This window comes from Syngnathoides biaculeatus, chromosome 15 (genome assembly GCF_019802595.1).
Source record: "Syngnathoides biaculeatus isolate LvHL_M chromosome 15, ASM1980259v1, whole genome shotgun sequence".
NCBI lineage: Eukaryota > Metazoa > Chordata > Actinopteri > Syngnathiformes > Syngnathidae > Syngnathoides > Syngnathoides biaculeatus.
The window spans coordinates 3,867,389-3,885,394 of record NC_084654.1 but is presented as its reverse complement, the minus strand read 5'-3'; the positions used below and the strand labels follow the sequence as shown (position 1 = coordinate 3,885,394).

Sequence of the window (18,006 nt, the reverse complement as noted above, 5' to 3'; positions counted from 1 at the left end):
TGTTCAGAGCTGTGGGAACTATAGAGGAATAAAGTTGATGAGCCACACAATGAAGTTATGGGAAAGAGTAGTGGAGGCTAGACTCAGGACAGAAGTAAGTATCTGCGAGCAACAGTATGGTTTCATGCCTAGCAAGAGTACCACAGATGCATTATTTCCCTTGAGGATGCTCGTGGAAAAGTACAGAGAAGGTCAGAAGGAGCTACATTGTGTCTTTGTGGATCTAGAGAAAGCCTATGACAGAGTACCAAGAGAGGAACTGTGGTACTGCATGCGTAAGTCTGGTGTGGCAGAGAAGTATGTTAAAATAGTACAGGACATGTATGATGGCAGCAGAACAATGGTGAGGTGTGCCTTAGGTGTGACAGAGGAATTTAAGGTGGAGGTGGGACTGCATCAGGGATCAGCTCTGAGCCCCTTCCTGTTTGCAGTGGTAATGGATAGGCTGACAGATGAGGTTAGACTGGAATCCCCTTGGACCATGATGTTCGCAGATGATATTGTGATATGCAGTGAAAGCAGGGAGCATGCAGAGGAACAATTGGAAAGATGGAGACATGCACTGGAAAGGAGAGGAATGAAGATTAGCAGAAGTAAAACAGAATATATGTGCGTGAATGAGAAAAGTAGAGGGGGAAGAGTGAGGCTACAGGGAGAAGAGATAGCGAGGGTGGACGACTTCAAATACTTGGGGTCAACAATACAGAGCAATGGAGAGTGTGGTCAGGAAGTGAAGAAACGGGTCCAAGCAGGTTGGAACAGCTGGCGAAAGGTGTCTGGTGTGTTATGTGACAGAAGAGTCTCTGCTAGGATGAAGGGCAAAGTTTACAAAACAGTGGTGAGGCCGGCCATGATGTACAGATTAGAGACGGTGGCACTGAAGAAACAACAGGAATCTGAACTGGAGGTGGCAGAAATGAAGATGTTGAGGTTCTCGCTCGGAGTGACCAGGTTGGATAGGATTAGAAATGAGCTCATTCGAGGGACAGCCAAAGCTGGATGTTTTGGAGACAAGATTCGAGAGAGCAGACTTCGATGGTTTGGACATGTTCAGAGGCGAGAGAGTGAGTATATTGGTAGAAGGATGCTGAGGATGGAGCTCCCAGGCAAAAGAGCGAGAGGAAGACCAAAGAGAAGGTTTATGGATGTGGTGAGGGAAGACATGAGGGCAGTTGGGGTTAGAGAGGAAGATGCAGGAGATAGGCTAAGATGGCAAAAGATGACACGCTGTGGCGACTCCTAACGGGACAAGCCGAAAGGAAAAGAAGAAGAAGAAGAGGTCATGGTTTAATTAAATTTTGTCAACTGTTACTTTGTACTTGAGTATTTTTTTCACCGAAAACTTTCTTACTCCACCTCAAGGAATTATTTGGAGGTTGATGTGTTGGAAATCCATCCATCCATCTTCTACCGGTTTTCCGGGTCAGGTCGCGGAGGAAGTAGCTTCAGCAAGGATACCCAGACTTCCCTTTCCCCAGCCACTTCTACAAGCTCTTCCGGAGGGATCCTGAGGCGTTCCCAAGCCAGCCGAGAGAGAGTCTCTCCAGCATGTCCTGGGTCGGCACCGGGGTCTCTTTCCGATGGGACATGCCCGGAACACCTCACCAGGGAGCCGTCCGTGAGGCATCTGGGGGGAGGAGCAGCAGCCCCTCCCGGATGACTGAGATTCTCACCCTAACTCTAATGGAGAGCCCAGACACCCTGCGGAGCAAACTTATTACGGTCGCTTGTATCTGGGATATTGTTTTCTCGGTCACAACCTACAGCTCGTGCCCATAGGTGAGGGTACGAACGTAGATCGACTGGTAAATTGAGGGATTCACCATCCGACTTAGCTCCCTCTTTACCAGAACGGACCGATACAAAGTCCCCACCACAGCAGACGCTGCACCGATCTGTCTGTCGATATCCCGCTCCATTCTTCCCTCACTCGTGAACAAGACACCAAGATACTTGAACTCCTCCACTTGGTGCAGGACCTCATCCCCCGACCTTCCCAGGGAGGCTTAGGAGTGTGATCCTACTATAGTTGGAACACACCCTCCAATCACCCTTCTTAAAAAGGGGGACCACCACCCCAGTCTGCCAATCCAGAGGCACTGTCCCCGATGTCCACGCGATGTTGCACTGGCGTGCCAACCAGGACAGTCCCACAACATCCAGAGCCTTTAGGAACTCCGGGCAAATTTCATCCACCCCCAGGCCTCTGACATCAAGGAGGTTTTTACACACATCAGTGATCTCAACCCCAGAGATAAAAGAGCCCGTCTCAGAGCACCCAGACTTATCTTCCTCATGGGAAGACTCGTTGGTGGAATTTCCTCAAAGCCGTCTTGAAGTCATTCTCCATGGCCTCAGCAAAGTCCTCCCACACCCGGGTTTTTGTCTCAGTGACCACCAAAGCTGCCAGCCGGTACCAATCAGCTGCCTTGGAGTCCCACAGGCCAAATATCCCCGGGAGGACTTCTTCTTCAGCTTGACAGCATCCCTCACTTTGGTCTCCACCAATGTGTTCGCGGGTTGCAGCCATGACAGACACTGACCACCTTACAGCCCCAGCGCCAGTCGGCCGCCTCAGCAATGGAGGCGCAGAACATCGTCCACTCGAACTCAATGTCCCCCCGTCTCCTCTGGGACGTGAGCAAAGTTCTTTCGGCACTAGGAGTTGAAATTCCTTCTGACGAGGAAATCTGCCAGCCGTTCCCAGCAGACCCTCACAATACGTTTGGGCCTACCACGTCGGACCGGCATCTTCCCCTACCATCGGAGCCAACTCACCACCAGCTGGTGATCAGTTGACACCTCCGCCCCTCACCCGAGTGTCTAAGACATGCAGTCGCAAGTCCGATGACATGACCACAAAGTTGATCATCGAACTGTGACCTAGGGTACTTTGTCTGGTCCCTCACCTAGGACCTTTTTCTCATGTGTGAACCTACGAGGGGCATGAAGCCCCAGACAACTTAGCTTCTAGGATCATCGGGACATACAAACCCCTCCACCATGATAAGGTCACAGCTTGAGGAGGGGATAACGGCAATGTTTTTGTTAGTGCCTTTTGAATGTATTCAACCCCCTTGAACTTTTCAACCTTTTGCCACATTTCAGACTTCAAACAAAGATATAAAATATTTAAAATAATAATATATTTTTGTCAAGAATCAAAAATAAGTGGGACACAATCGTGAAGTAGAACGAAATTTATTGGATATTTTAAACTTTTTTTTTTTTAAATAAAAACCCGAAAAGTGGGGCGTGCAATATTATTCGGCATCCTTGCATTAATACTTTGTAGCACTCCATTGTAGAATTGGCTTTATATTTTCGATCATTGTCCTGTTGGAAGATAAATCTTCATCCCAGTCTCAGTTTTTTTGCAGACGCCAACAGGTTTGCTTCCAGAATTGTCCTGTATTTGGCGCCACTCACCTTCCCATCATTTTTAACCATCTTCCCCTGTCCCTGCTGAAGAAAAGCAGGCCGAAACCAGGAGGCTGCCACCACCATGTTTGACAGTGGGGATTGGTGTGTTCAGGGTGATGAGCTCTAACGCTTTTACGCCAAACATATCGTTTTGCATTGTGGCCAAAAAGTTGGATTTTTGTTTCATCTGACCAGAGCATCTTCTTCCACATGTTTGGTGTGTCTCCCAGGGGGCTTGTGGCAAATTTTAAACGAGATTTTTTTACGTATATCTTTGAGAAATGGCTTTCTTCTTGCCACTCTTCCATAAAGGCCAGATTTGTTCAGTGTACGACTGACCCTCCCACCTGAGCTGTAGATCTCTGCAGTTCATCCAGAGTGATCATAGGCCTCTTGGCTGAATCTCTGATCAGTCTTCTCCTTGTTCGAGGTGAAAGTTTAGAGGGACGGGTCTTTGTTGGTCCGATACTCCTTCCATCTCAATCTGATTGCTTGCACAGTGCTCGAGATGTTTAAAGCTTGGGAATTCTTTTTGTATTCACATCTGGCTTTAAACTTCTCCACAACATTATCTCGGAGCTGCCTTTAGGGTGTGTTCCTTGGTCGTCAAATGTCAGCACAAATCAGCAAAAACATAGAATGATCTCACTTCTGAAACCACCAAGAGAAAACTCTGTTCACTTAACACTACGTTTATGTAGACTGGTTGTGCCACATACTGTGAATGCTGAGACAGTTGAAGAACTTTTGGACAATTTCACCTCGAAAATCACAAATGCCACGAATGCTGTCGCTCCTGTTAAAATTAAGACCATCCTGAAGTGACCTAGAACACAGTGGAGGAGCACAATGATGGTCAAGAAATCTAAATCGGAGTGTAGGAAAGCGGAACGCAAATGGAGAAAAAATAAACTCCAAATTGACAATGACCTCTACAGACAGTGTCAGGAAAGGTGTCAATTTTGGTCTTGTTGGATCTCACTGCGGCTTTTGATACGGTAAATCACAATATATTGCTAAATAGGTTGGAAACCTGGGTAGGACTAAATGGTCCTCAAATGGTTTAGGTCCTACCTGGAAGAGAAGAGTTACTTTGTGATCATTGAAGGTGCTCGGTCTCAGCGAATGGCAATGACCTATGGTGTCCCTCAAGGGTTAGTATATGCTACCCTTGTGTCAAATTCTTCAAAACGTTAATTTTGACTAACCATAGCGATGCAGATGACACATAGTTATACTGTATTTTGCAGTGTTTCCAGATGACAGTTCAATTGAAGTATTGTGCCACTGAGTAAATCAGATAAATAACTGGATGAGCCAAAATTTTCTTGAACTAAATCACAACAAAACTGAGATAATTGCTGTTATTTAAACACCTGGACTCTCTATCTTTAAAAACCAAGGACCAAGTCCGAAACCTTGGTATTCTGATTGATTCCGACCTGACTTTCAACAATCATATCAAATCAATCACAAAAACTGCTTTCTACCATCTGAAGAACATACCTACAGTGAAGGCTTTTGTGTCAGGCAGACCAGGAAAAGCTCATCCATGCTTTTATCCCAAGTAGACTTGAGTCCTGTAATGGTCTTCTGACTGGATTTCCGTAAGAGTATTAAACAGCTGAAGCTCATTCAAAATGCTGCAGCTCGCTTTCTGGCCATAACAGAGCGGTCAGAGCATATAACTCCAATCCTAAAGTCCTTGCACTGGCTTCCAGTCAGCTTTAGAATAGATTTTAAAGTTCTGCTACTGGTCTTTAAATCAATAAATGATTTAGGCCCTGAATACATGAAAGAAATGCTTATGGAATGCAAACCCAGTCGAGCTCTGAGATCCATTAACTCATGTCAAATAGTGGAGAGCAGAATCCAAAGCAAACATGATGAAGCAGCATTTAGCTATTATGCTGCACAGAAATGGAACAAGTTGCCAACAGAGGTGAGGTCAGGCCCAAGTCTGAATGTTTTTAAATCCAGTTTGAAGACTTTTTTTCCTCATGCTTTTTAGAATATATCCACTTTTTGATCATATTACTTGCACTGTATGCAGTTTTAAATCTTTTTTTAAGATTGTGTCATTTTTAGTTTTTAGCCCGTTTTAAATGTTTTCAAATGCTTTTAATTATGTAAATCACATTGAGTTACCTCGTGTATGAAATACGCTATACAAATAAATTTGTTTTGCTTCATGACGCTCTCTGCACTTAAACAGAACCTTAGACTATCACATAACAGGTGCATTAATACATAGACTATATTACACACAGGTGGATTCTATTTATCATCACCATTCAACATTGGATCATTCAGAGATCCTCATTGAACTTCTGGAATGAGTTTGCTGCACTGAAAGTAAAGGGGTCGCATAATATTGCACGCCACACTTTTCCGTTTTTTTATTTGTTAAAAAAATAGATAAAATGTCCAAAAAAAATTTCATTCAACTTCACAATTGTGTCCCACTTGTTGAATCTTGACAAAAAATGAAAAATTTTATATCTTTATGTTTGAAGCCTGAAATGTGGTGAAATGAAAGGTTGAAAAGTTCAAGGGGCCCAATTTTTTCAAAAGGCAACCGCCTGTGTGGAGTTTGCATGCTCACCCCACATTTGCGTGGGTTTCCTCCCACATCCCCAAAAGATGCGAAATTAATCAGACACTCTAAATTGCCCCAAGGTATGATTGTAAATGGGACTGTTGTCCGTCTCCGCGTGCTCTGCGATTGGCTGGCAACCAGTTCAGGGTGGACCCTGCCTCATGCCTGATGACAGCTGGGATTGGCTCGAGCACTCCCGCAACGCTTGCAAGGAGAAGTGGCTTGGAAAATGGATGGAAGTTTTACCTTCAACTTTCACAGACTTTGTTCTGTTGTTGCTTCTTGCTCTCCCGGTCATGCTGTTTGTAACACTTGTCACAAAATAACCTTCATCTGCTTTATCGTTATGTTATTCTGTTTTCTAATGGCGTCATGTGCATAGCACTTGGTGCAGCTGGACATAGGTAATTAGGTTTTTTTGTCTGTCTCTCTCAATTTGATATAACAAAAAGGGCTTTTAGTCTTAATTTCAGTAATGGGAAACAAGTTATTTCCTCTCTTTGCCAACTACTTTCTTTTTGTAATAAAAACCCACATATATATATATTATATACACACAGTCATATTTGAAAAATATACGGGTGTGGTCGGTCATGCTTGCAGATAAAGTTGCGGGTGTGATAAGGGTTGGTCTTAAAATAACTTACTAGATTAATATAACATAACTGTAAATTAAAAATTAAATAAACAAATACATGAATAAATACAAAACTAAAATTAAAAACTCAGAAATGATAATTTCCAATTTCAACTGATATTAGTAGAACATGATATAAAACAGTATTTAAAAATTTTCATCAATAAATCTGACAAACTTTATCTGAAGAAAAGTTAAATGCACTGGCCTGTCAAGGAATAAACACAAACACAATAAACTATACTCGCAATGTTTTGAAAATGCTCAAAGTTTAGCTCAACAGAATCGGCGTTCATGGCAACAAGCTCGTGATACATTGGAACAAACATTCCTGTTGGCAATCGTGACGTATTGTTGGGGGGGGGGGGGTGCACCACAGGACTGCCGTAAATAGGAGGCCGGCTTGCTAGAACGTACCTTTATGTGCATGCGCTCGAGGTATTGGCCACACCTGAATAAAGCGACAAGGTGGATGATAGTCTGTTTTTGTTGTTTTTTACGCAGTCACACTGCCTCGCGATGGATGCAATAAGCACCCCTGGTGTAACTGAATTTCCTTTGACATGCCTCATGATCTTGATGACTGTCGACATAAATGCGCTCGCATTACGTGAAGTAGTTCTGAACATGCGCTTTCGTACTTGCTCTGTACATGTTCAGTACGGTTAACTTGCATTTCCTGTTTCCGGGTGAATACCGGTTGGAGCAGGCTTCTTTGGTTAACAACGTTTATGAAATAAACACGTAAATTAATGTCAAGACCACACAAAATAAGCGACATCTTGAGAGAATGCGAGGGGAGGGGCGTTACTCTTACTAGCGTTAGTGACTCAACATGGCTACGCTCGTGAAGGCAAAACAACGAACTCAAACGCATGTTCGTCCAATGTTGTCAGCTAATCTTCGGATTAATTTTAGACAATTATTCCTCAATTTTCCTGAGCTATTTTCATGAAAAAAAAAAAAAAAACGGAATTCCGGGAAAATCCGGAGGACTTTCATCACTGTTATGAACAGGCACTTCTTCAGTCTGGCAGTTTTTGGAATGTACCAAATATGGAGATTCACCATTTGCTGGTTCAATGTCAACCTCTTGTGCAGAAGATGCTTCCTGCAACATCTGTAATTAATATAGAAAAATAAGTATCAAAGTTTATGAAATAAGAAAAATTGTACAGACAAAGAACAGGTTTATTTCAAATGAATTTCATGGTCCACTAAGGATTTTTGATAAGGTGAAAACGGGCCCGCTGGAGAGCACAAATTCATTTGAATCAACCCTTGCTTCGTACTTTAGATGAGGTTTTAAAGCAGCATATGTCGATGAAATCTCCATGACAATGTGGTCACGAGGGAAAGTTCAATTTACTGATCTAATTTAAAGTATTACAAAGAGTGTTTTCTCCCAAATAAATCAACCCGATGCCAGTCACTGTCACAGTTTTCGCTTATTTACATTTAGCGGTTTGAAACTATTCCGGTAGTGACCAGTATGTAGTGCTTAACTTTTTGTTTTAATACTATGTAGTATTTTATTAGAATTAAAAACCCTGCACACATCAGAACAAAAGTTGGCCTGCTGTTGTCAGCCAGATATACAGTACTTCCTTGTGATATTGCTCATTTGGGGTGGAGTCTCTGGCATTTTTTGTTTACATTTTGCACAGCTGTCATTAAATTGTTAAATAATAAAGGTTTGTATACAATAGTTTCCTGTTTTTCTTGTTGAGAACGGTCAAACGATTTGGTGTAATAAAACATCTTTCGCCAAGAACAACATGCTGCTTTCATTAAACTATGTCAACAGTGTTAAATGTTTTCTGGAAATAAAAGATGATCAACATACCTCAGCAACTTGTCTTAACAAAAGCTCTTCAAAGTTTTGGTACTTTCTGTGGGGGGGTCTGATCTTGTCAAACCGTGTCCAGGTTTAGCGGCTGATCCAAGTTCGCTGTTTGGTCCCTTTAGCAACACCGATCTGTTCAGGTATCGGAGCTGGCTATATGGTCAGCACTAATCCAGGTTTTAACATTTTTTTACATTAAAAACCCATCTCAAACATGAGTCCACCAGTAAAAGAGTCCAGGGTGAAATGTTCACTGCATATGACATAATGCTGAATGGGTTTGGAAAAATTTGTCCTCTTCGTTTACACAAACCTGACCCACTGTCTTCTGAGGCTTGAATCTTGGGTAAAATAATGCAAACTGTGTGCAGAGTAAATCGAATGTCATCAAAATTAAACAACACACTTCATCATTATTTTAAACAATATATTTATTAGATTTTTAATATATAATTTTACAAAAACAACACAGTAACAGTAAAACAAAAACAAAAACAAAAAAACACAGTATGGACAGACATAATAGTGTTAAAAAAAAAAACACACATAAATCACAAATAATTCACATTTTTTCCAAAAAACTCTTCTAAGGGTCTCCATATGTCCTCAAATTCCATATACGTGAGTATTTCCAGTGCAACACAAGATGCCATTTCCAACATCCATACTTTTATTGAAGGAATGTCCACTTTTTTCCAAAATAATGCAATTCTTCTCCTGGCCTGCAGGAGACCAAAGTCTATAAGCATGGCCTTCTTTTTATGAACAGCAAAATCCTTGGGATATATACCTAAGATATACAGTGTTGCGCAATGAGGAACCTGAATTCCAACTATACTGAAATTGTCTGAACAATAGATTTCCAATAATCTTTGACTTTCCAACAATCCCATAAAAAATGATATAAAGTACCCTTGTCATTAGAGCACTTACTACACGTATCTGGAATGTCAGGGGTCCACTGATGAAGTTTAACAGGAGCCACATAAGTTCTCATCAGCCATTTATATTGTAATAGCCTCATTCTAGTATTTATTGTTTGTTTTTGTGCTTTAAGGCATGCATGTCACAATCAATTACTTCAATATTTTCTTTATTATCTAGTTTCCATGCCTCCAATCTATTTTTACTTGATTCTGTATCATGTGAGACTAGAGACTTATAGCAAACCTGACTGGACAATATCTTCTAAACTGGACAATAGGGGTTCATACATTATGTTTTTGATTTGTAACCCTCCAGTTTAATAAGGCATATAAAGCAACAATAGTCTTAATCTGGCTTCACACACTTCATCATTATTACAAATTGATTTTAGCTTCCAATCACTGAGGAATTCACCCCTCCGTACAGGGCACTTAACCACGCCTCCTGAAGTGATGTCATGCCACGTGCGCTGACGTAAGACAAACAGTAAAAATGGCAAATACAATACAATACATTCTGAACTGAGACAAACTCCATGCTTCTGATTTCATTCAAATCAACGATATATTATAGATTCTAAATACAATACATTCTTAACTGAGAGAGACCCCATGCTTCTGATTTCATTCAATCATTCACACGTAGCAATGTTATGCTAGCGGAGAACGTCTCATTCATTTATACGAGACGTGTATTAAAAATCAAATTTACGGCATATCTTCGTGCAAACACAATCTGGTTAAGGTTCGGCCGCGAGCCAGCAAGAAATCAATACGTTTGCGCAGTCCGACTATCGCTAAATATCGCTCAACAAAGAATAAGTGTGTCAATCGTTCACACGTAGCAGTGTTATGCTAGCGGAGAACGTCTCATTCATTTATACGAGTCGTGTATTAAAAATCAAATTTAGGGCATATCTTCATGCAAACACAGTCTGGTTAAGCTTCTGCCGCGAGCCAACAAGAAATCAATACGTTTGCGCAGTCCGATCATCGCTAAATATCGCTCAACAAAGAATAAGTGTGTCAATCGTTCACACGTAGCAATGTTATGCTAGTGGAGAACGTCTCATTCATTTATACGAGACGTGTATTAAAAATCAAATTTAGGGCATATCTTCGCGCAAACACAGTCTGGTTAAGCTTCGGCCGCGAGCCAGTAAGAAATCAATACATTTGTGCAGTCCGATCATCGCTAAATATCGCTCAACAAAGAATAAGTGTGTCAATCGTTCACACGCAGCAGTGTTATGCTAGCGAAGAACTTCGAATTCATTTATACGAGACATGTATTGAAAATCAAATATAGGGCTTACCTTCGTGCAAACATATGTATTCCGGTTGATATTAGATGGATTTAGTTGATGATGCGGTCTCCCACAAAGTTTGATCCATCGAAGGCATTTTTCGTACTGGGTCTTCGGTTTTGGAAAGAGTACGAATCGAACTCCACCAACTAGCCTTTCAGGATACCTGTCGTCACTATTACAAAGTCCGTGACTACACCTCTTAACCATATTTTTTGTTAAATAACCCAAATACGCGATAAAACGCTAACTAAACCTATACTGGAACGTGCAATGTTGTCTGAGAAAATGGCGGGAGCAAAAACGGGCTTTGGTTTATGCAGATCTCTGGCCTCTGATTGGTCAGTGACGCGGATTGCGCAATATCCACGGAGAGGTCAATTCCCGAAACAAATGGGTTTTCTCTTTGTTGTCAACAAGCCATGCTGCAAGCGATAATCCAGTTCCACAAACACAAATCACCTAGCTATGACGTCAGAGTCAAAAATACACGTAAGGCCCAACGAGGTCAAAGTTCAGGTATTGTTATTCATAAATACTTATATTTTTCAGTAAAAATATGGAACAAGATGTCTATTTTATGGTACAGTTGAACAAGATAACTTCCACTCGAAAATTGCCGTTCCGTACACTTTAAGTCCCTCCTGCACGACAATGTCTACTCATTCACGCCGAGAGTGACATTGCTGGGGTCACACATGAGTCCCGCCCCCGCCTGCACGCAGGCTGCTCATTCGCCGAATACAGTACAGTATCAGAACGCTTTAACGGTTCCGCTCGCCTCACGCCAAGCAAAGACAGGGAATCATTTCATAATAATTGGGTTCAGTTCGTTAACTGAAAAGAATAGTTCTTGTAAAACAAACGTTTGCGAACTTTGCACACGATAGGCTACTGTGCATTCTTGGCCTGAACTTGCTTGCTTGTGAGGCATGCCTGTGACATTGTTTAATATTTCTCTTTGGACACCATCCGACATAGTCATATGAAAGTGCACTTAAACGTCGAGACACCTACCACATTGACGTTGTCAAACTTCGCCAGTCTAAACGTCTCCGGCGTCGGGACATGTTGGAGTCCGGTAGCCATGAGTAATTTACACAAAGTTCCAATCGCCTCCTTTACCTCCACACTCGCTTTATGGCAACACAGTAAACCTTGACTCATTTGTATTAACAATGCGCTGCAAAGGGACAATCAGAAGTAGTCATTCTTCTTCTTTTTTAAATTGTTGAGATGTTAGGTGATATGAGGAGCTTTGGTACCCTCTTCAGGACATTAATATAACATCAACATGCGTTCTCAAACGTCATTTGTATATCACTTCCGGACCAAAAGTTAATTCGCAGACCGTGTTGTGTGCCCATCCATCCAGTTTATTAAATTATTATCTTTAATAAATATGATAAAACAACAAAGAGCTCATATACCTATTCAGTAAACAGAATTATATATGTTCTCATAGATGGACATACCCTATCCAATATATTATCCATCCATCCATCCATTTTCTTAGCCGCTTATACTCACGAGGGTCGCGGGAGTGCTGGAGCCTTTCCCAGCTGTCAACGAGCAGGAGGCAGGGTACACCCCCTGAACTATATATATTGTCTCTATGTGCCCAGTTTAGGGTGGACGCCACCTCCTCCCCATTTACAGCTGGGAAAGGCTCCAGCACTTCCAAGACCCTTGTGATGATAAGCAGCTAAGAAAAAAAAAATAATAATAAATATATATACATATATAGATAGATAGAGAGAGAGAGAGAGAGAGAGAGAGAGAGAGCTCGTGCACCTACATAAAATCACGTCTTTTGTTTACGTCGCCATATTGCCGGTCTAACAAAGCATGCTAAGTCAGTTGGAGACAACAAGAAAATGTGTCTTATAGCACAACGCCCAGAGTCTTGTCCAATATCGTCAGACATTTAGGTGAAAATAAAGGACGCTACGTGGAAAAATTAGATACACTCGCCATAGAGGACTCGATGTTTTCGTCAATAAGGACAAAAATTGGACAGTTAATTTTGCTTCCGTTTGTCTTGGACAACTGGATATACACATCTATCTGGTGAGTATATTGCCGTGATTTACACGGAGGAGTTTGAAAGCGTATAAAAGTCTGGACGCATACAAATACTTAGTTGCTGGATCTGTTCTCAACCAGGAATAAATCCCACATAGTGACGGTTTGACGGCTCGTGAACGCGGAAGCGTTCGGCCACACATTAACCTTTGCTGGAATCCATTTTTAACTAGTATTCAATACAAATACCAATATTTTAAAAAAAATGACCCCTGGTTTTACACAAACTCGCATTCATTAACTATGATCGGGGGGGGGAGAACAGATTCGTCTTCATGGAAAGTACACGGAAGCGATTGCGGCACTCACCTCCCGGGGACGATGCTTTTCGGCAAGCAAAGGAAGGTTTGAAAGATTTCAAAAGCGTTACGTCCTCAGAAGTGTGCCTCTGTATGGTGAGGCTTCCTCCGGCAACAACGATGCTGCTCGTCATTATGTGGAGGGAGAATTTGCACAAGACATCAACGACAATATGATACGAGCTGTCGAGCTTAGCAATTATGTTGATGAGGTTATGTTCTTGTACGGGGGAATTTTGAAGCACAAGGAAAAACAAAGACAATACCATGCTTTTCTCAAAGATAAAAAAAAAAAAAACTCAGTTACACCGTCAGCACTGTTTGATTAATTGTACATAAATTTATCTCTTGTTTTGCTTTTAATGCTTGATGTTACTCGTGCCGAAACAATGTGATGCAACGAAGAGAGCCACATTGCATGGGACAGAGAGGACGTCACAACAGTGAGACGGAGGGGACATCACAAGGGTGCGTCAGGAAGGTTCTGTGCTGTGCGCTCTCCAGTAGAAGGCATCACACATTTGCTGTGTTTGTCATGTTTGCTTACGGTTGCTTTGTTTATCACATTTGCTTTGTTTGTTACGTTGAGGACTGGCCTGAGGGAATAAAAAGGAGGATTCGTGGAGATGTGGCGAGAACGGGCAGACATTGCAAACCCTATGTTTTCTTCGCGGGCAAAAATTCCTCATCTTTCTTCTTTGAATATCGTACGTTAAATGTCCTAGGTTGCGTAAACCTCATAAGCACCTTCAGCAGAAGATTCTCTCAGTGAAGAAGGTTACTGTAATTCCGTACTGCAATAAAAATTTTGTTGTTTTATTGTTATTGTTTAACTAGACAATTGTACTGTTGTAATTTTTGTCTCAAGTATACAAAGTATAAATGCTGTACTGTTGACATATTTTAAATATTCTGGTACAACACACACACACACACACCCATACATGTTTTTGGTACTTTGTGTGGACGATGACTCTCTGAGTTCATTGTGAGGACCACCACTTCCACTATAGCTGGAATGATGCAACTCACATAGCCATCCCTAGAGGAGTTTAGAGAGCCAGAATATCACTTTAGATTGCAAAACACTCCAACTAAAAACTAAACTAAAAGCCAATCTTTTTATGTAGTTGTGTGGACCGGCCCCTTGTTGCTAGGCAGATTTGATGACACGTTTGATTTTAAAATTTCTCTCTCAATATTATTCAAACAAGACACTGTATTGCTCATATTTTGGAGATTTATTTCAGCAACACATAGTGCAGCTAAATTAAACACCATGTGTCTTTTTTAATTCACCATTGTAAGTTTCCCCTATTTTAAAATCAAAGTGAGATGTAAGACTTGATAGCAGAATACCTTTTTTAATACAACTGTAGTATTTAGTATCCATTGTTGTTTAAAAATATATATATATGTCTACTTTCCCCTTTTTTGTGACATAATTGAATTGTGAATTTGATTTTGAATATCCCTCCAATCATGATTGCAGAGAATTGGTTCTGCATCTACAGTGCAGTGAAAAACTATTTGCCCCCTCAAGATTTCAGTTTTTTGTTTTTTTTTTGGGGGGGGGAATAAATCTCAAAACACAAAGGTTTAAAATCATGAAACCAATTTTAATATAACTCAGAGACAACCCAAAGAAATACAAAATGTATTTGTCAAATGACATCTTAATTTATTATAATTCTATGCTCCTATTTGTCACAATACTGCTCCATTTGCTTCATAACTGCAAGGCTTCTAATGACATTTCTTTCTGGGAAAAAATATGTGATCCGGACCTGAAACAGAAATCAGAAATTAAGAAATGTAATGGCATACTCACTGAAAATTGTTTTGTGTTATATAAACAGTAAAAGTATGACAATTCTGCTGTGCTATATACATGGCAAAAACAATCTTATAAAGTGAATTTATCGTAATTCTAGTGAAAATATTTTACTCCACTTACATTAAATCATTTTGCCATTTTACATCTTAGTTTTCTGAAAAGAAAGATCTTAGTCTTTCTCTTCTGTTTTATGTAGAGAAGTTAAACCTTTCTTAAAATAAGTACAGTAACTATTTTACCAACAAGAAATAATGAGAAACAATTCATTGAGTAAGATTTTGTGTTTTTTCAGTGACTTGAACTCATGGTTTTTGACACAAATTATTTTCAGGGAGGTTCGAAAGAGACATGGTAACAGAACTATAGACACACTACTGCGATATCCTCTTGACAGTAGTACAGAACTGCCAACCTCAAAGTTCAACACAAATCACAAAATCACTGGAAAAAAAAAACATCTAAATGTCCAGATTTTTAAAATCATGGCAAGCTGTATTAGAACAAAAATAAGTCTGAATACTCTTCAATTGCACAAAACTATTACAATAAACCCTCTCTACTTTGCGCATCACCTATAGCGGATTCAGTGTACGAATATCTGACCCCCCCCCCAAAAAAAGAAAAAAATACCCGGATCGCTGCGTACCAATGCGCCATGACATGGACCAATGAAGCCAAAAATAAATAAATGAAACAGCTTCCATACATTAGTTCAGTACTGTAGCGGGAAGCCGTATTGATAGGGTATAATGCGGCATCCCCATTGAAACAACAAGGACCTATGAATCAAATAAATAAATAAACCCATTTACCCCTACTTGGCGGTTTTTTACTTTTCACGGGTGGGTCTCTAACCACGAAAAACGAGGGATTACTGTACTGTAAAATCAGTCGTTCAGTTATGCCTTTATCCTTTTAGGCCTCCTTCTCAAATTACTTTTTTTAAGCCTAGTTATCCCATGTTAATGTTTAAGAAAATGTAAATATCGGGAAAATATAACCCAAGTGGATGTTAAAATGCTGTTGGTCCAAATTCTGTACTTGAAATTTATACTTCTATTGCAGAGACTGTGATATCTACTAAAGATGGCATCTTGGAATAATCCCATCTTTTGCATGATTCCTTACGCACAGAAGAATTGTTGACCACATATTATTGGTATTTTCCCAGATATTGTTGTCAAAGATTCCAAAAGAGTAGCTTTTAGGGGGAGGTCTTACAAATTCAGGCATGTATAGATTAAGTTGAATTTACTATGCAGCCCCAAACATCACATTTTACGCATTATTATTTTCAGCCAAATCCATCCAGGAGTTCCTGAGATACAGTATATCATCACGAGTTAAATTTTGCAATTGTGTTACAAAATGTCTGTTAAGATGGCAACCAACCTGTTTTCAAGTTTTATTTTTTTAAAGAACATTATGGGTTCATATATAATGTAAAAAATTCAATGTTACTTTTATTATGTCCCGGTTGAAATGTACCTGCTACTCTGGTCTCCTCTTCTTTTTCTTCATCTGTAGAGTAGCGTAATATAAAAAGGACGAATTTCAAACTGCTGAGAATAAGGCAAAGATATAATTCTCAAAATCTCTCTTTACATTTATTGACACACCAACTTCTCTATTTTCTGATGCATCTAAGGACACGTTTAATTAACTATTGAAAAATTATTAAATTGCCTCGCATATCTTAAAAATAGAATTCTGTTCAGTAGCATTACTCTGTATGAGATGCATTGTTCCAAAAAGTCACAGAAAATGAAATATTCACACATTTAGCATGTATTACGTCCTCACAATGAAAGTGGGTAAAAAAATAGAAAGGTTTGTGAAGTTAGCAACAGTTTCATTCTGCCTGAAAATCCCACGGACAACTAAAAATTAACCCCTAGTATGATGAAATATCAAATATAAGACATATTTGTTTACTCGATTAGTTGTTATTTGTTTTCATTCGTTTTTCTTCCTGATCGCCACATAAATAGCTTTTCACAAGCCTCATTGGTTCTGCAGCAAACTAGACTATGTTTTAGACGATGCATTCACTTCCACCAAGGAAATTCAGAGCACCGCAAACCTCATGTTGAAGGGAGATTTAGGTAACTCGCAAATTCGACGTTTGAGATTCAAAAATATTACCTCAGGCAAAACAAACATATATAGTTCACACCAACATCACCAACTTGAACAATCGTTCATTTTAGTATAAATAAACATGGTGATTTACATGTCAATCCATGTAGTTCTGTAACTTCCGTACTACTTAAAACCAACGTCTCATGCAAGTGCATTCCCCTCCCCCACAAGTGTCTACCAACTTCCAAAAGCAGTCACAGCAACTCTCCCCTCCCCCACTTTGGTTTGATGACTGCACAGAAACTAACCAACAGGTTGCATGTAACAGAAATATAGTTTGAGCAATGTACTGAACCTCACAGTTTAGTGTCACCCTCATTTGATAAAAAAATAAATAAATATGACTCTTTAAGTAGTCTTATGAATTCCCGAGAATTTTAGTTCAACATTTGAAATCACTCTGCATCATTTAATTAAAATCAGGATTGTTAACTGTATGGCATACATCCACTGTGGTATGACTGATTGTCGTGCTTAGTACCTTTTTTTTTTTTTTCCCCAACATTCTACAGTCCTCGAGTCTGAGCTGAAAACGGGAAAATATTGTTTGGTCAATCTGCTGCTTCCACCTCATCATAAATTATTGCCCCCACTCTCCAGCCCCACCGCACAGTATAACTTTGTATTCCATACCATTTAAATAAATAAAACCTTATTGCTTTGCATCAATGTTAAGCTTAAAATACATTAAAGTGAACACTGTTTATGTATATAAAGTCACTTAACAGCATATCACAGATCTCAAGCTGATCTATTCTACCTACAAAGGTAAAACTAAGATATTCAGCTTGTTACTAAGTAGTTTTATTTTGAGTATTTATGCTCCAGGTGGAGCAGCTGTAATGCGCTGGCCTCACAGTTCTGAGGACCATGGTTCAGATCCTGGCGTCGCCCTGTGTAGAGAC

General features: G+C 40.2%; 1 protein-coding gene and 1 long non-coding RNA gene across 7 annotated transcripts in view; both read right to left on the bottom strand.

Moving 5' to 3' along the window:
• The window catches only part of tedc1 (tubulin epsilon and delta complex 1), a 40,580-nt gene extending 28,574 nt beyond the window's left edge, over positions 1-12,006 (bottom strand). For 3 of the 5 annotated variants that reach the window (XM_061842947.1, XM_061842948.1, XM_061842949.1), the window contains exon 1: positions 11,756-12,005. In XM_061842947.1, coding sequence (XP_061698931.1) covers positions 11,756-11,905 — 150 coding nt within the window. In that variant the 5' untranslated portion in view covers positions 11,906-12,005. Of the gene's footprint in view, positions 1-11,755 lie in introns of all 5 variants that reach the window. The other 2 variants (XM_061842950.1, XM_061842951.1) reach the window with 1 other exon arrangement.
• Positions 12,007-14,818: 2,812 nt separating this feature from the next.
• LOC133512853 (uncharacterized) lies at positions 14,819-17,011 on the bottom strand. 2 transcript variants are annotated; one of them, XR_009798310.1, is made up of 3 exons: positions 16,895-17,011; positions 16,448-16,521; positions 14,819-14,909 (listed from the first exon to the last, which is right to left on the bottom strand). It is a non-coding gene; the product is annotated as an uncharacterized LOC133512853 (long non-coding RNA). The 2 variants fall into 2 exon arrangements; XR_009798311.1 differs by having other exon boundaries at positions 16,448-16,518; positions 16,895-16,976.
• Between the last annotated feature and the right edge of the window lie 995 nt (positions 17,012-18,006).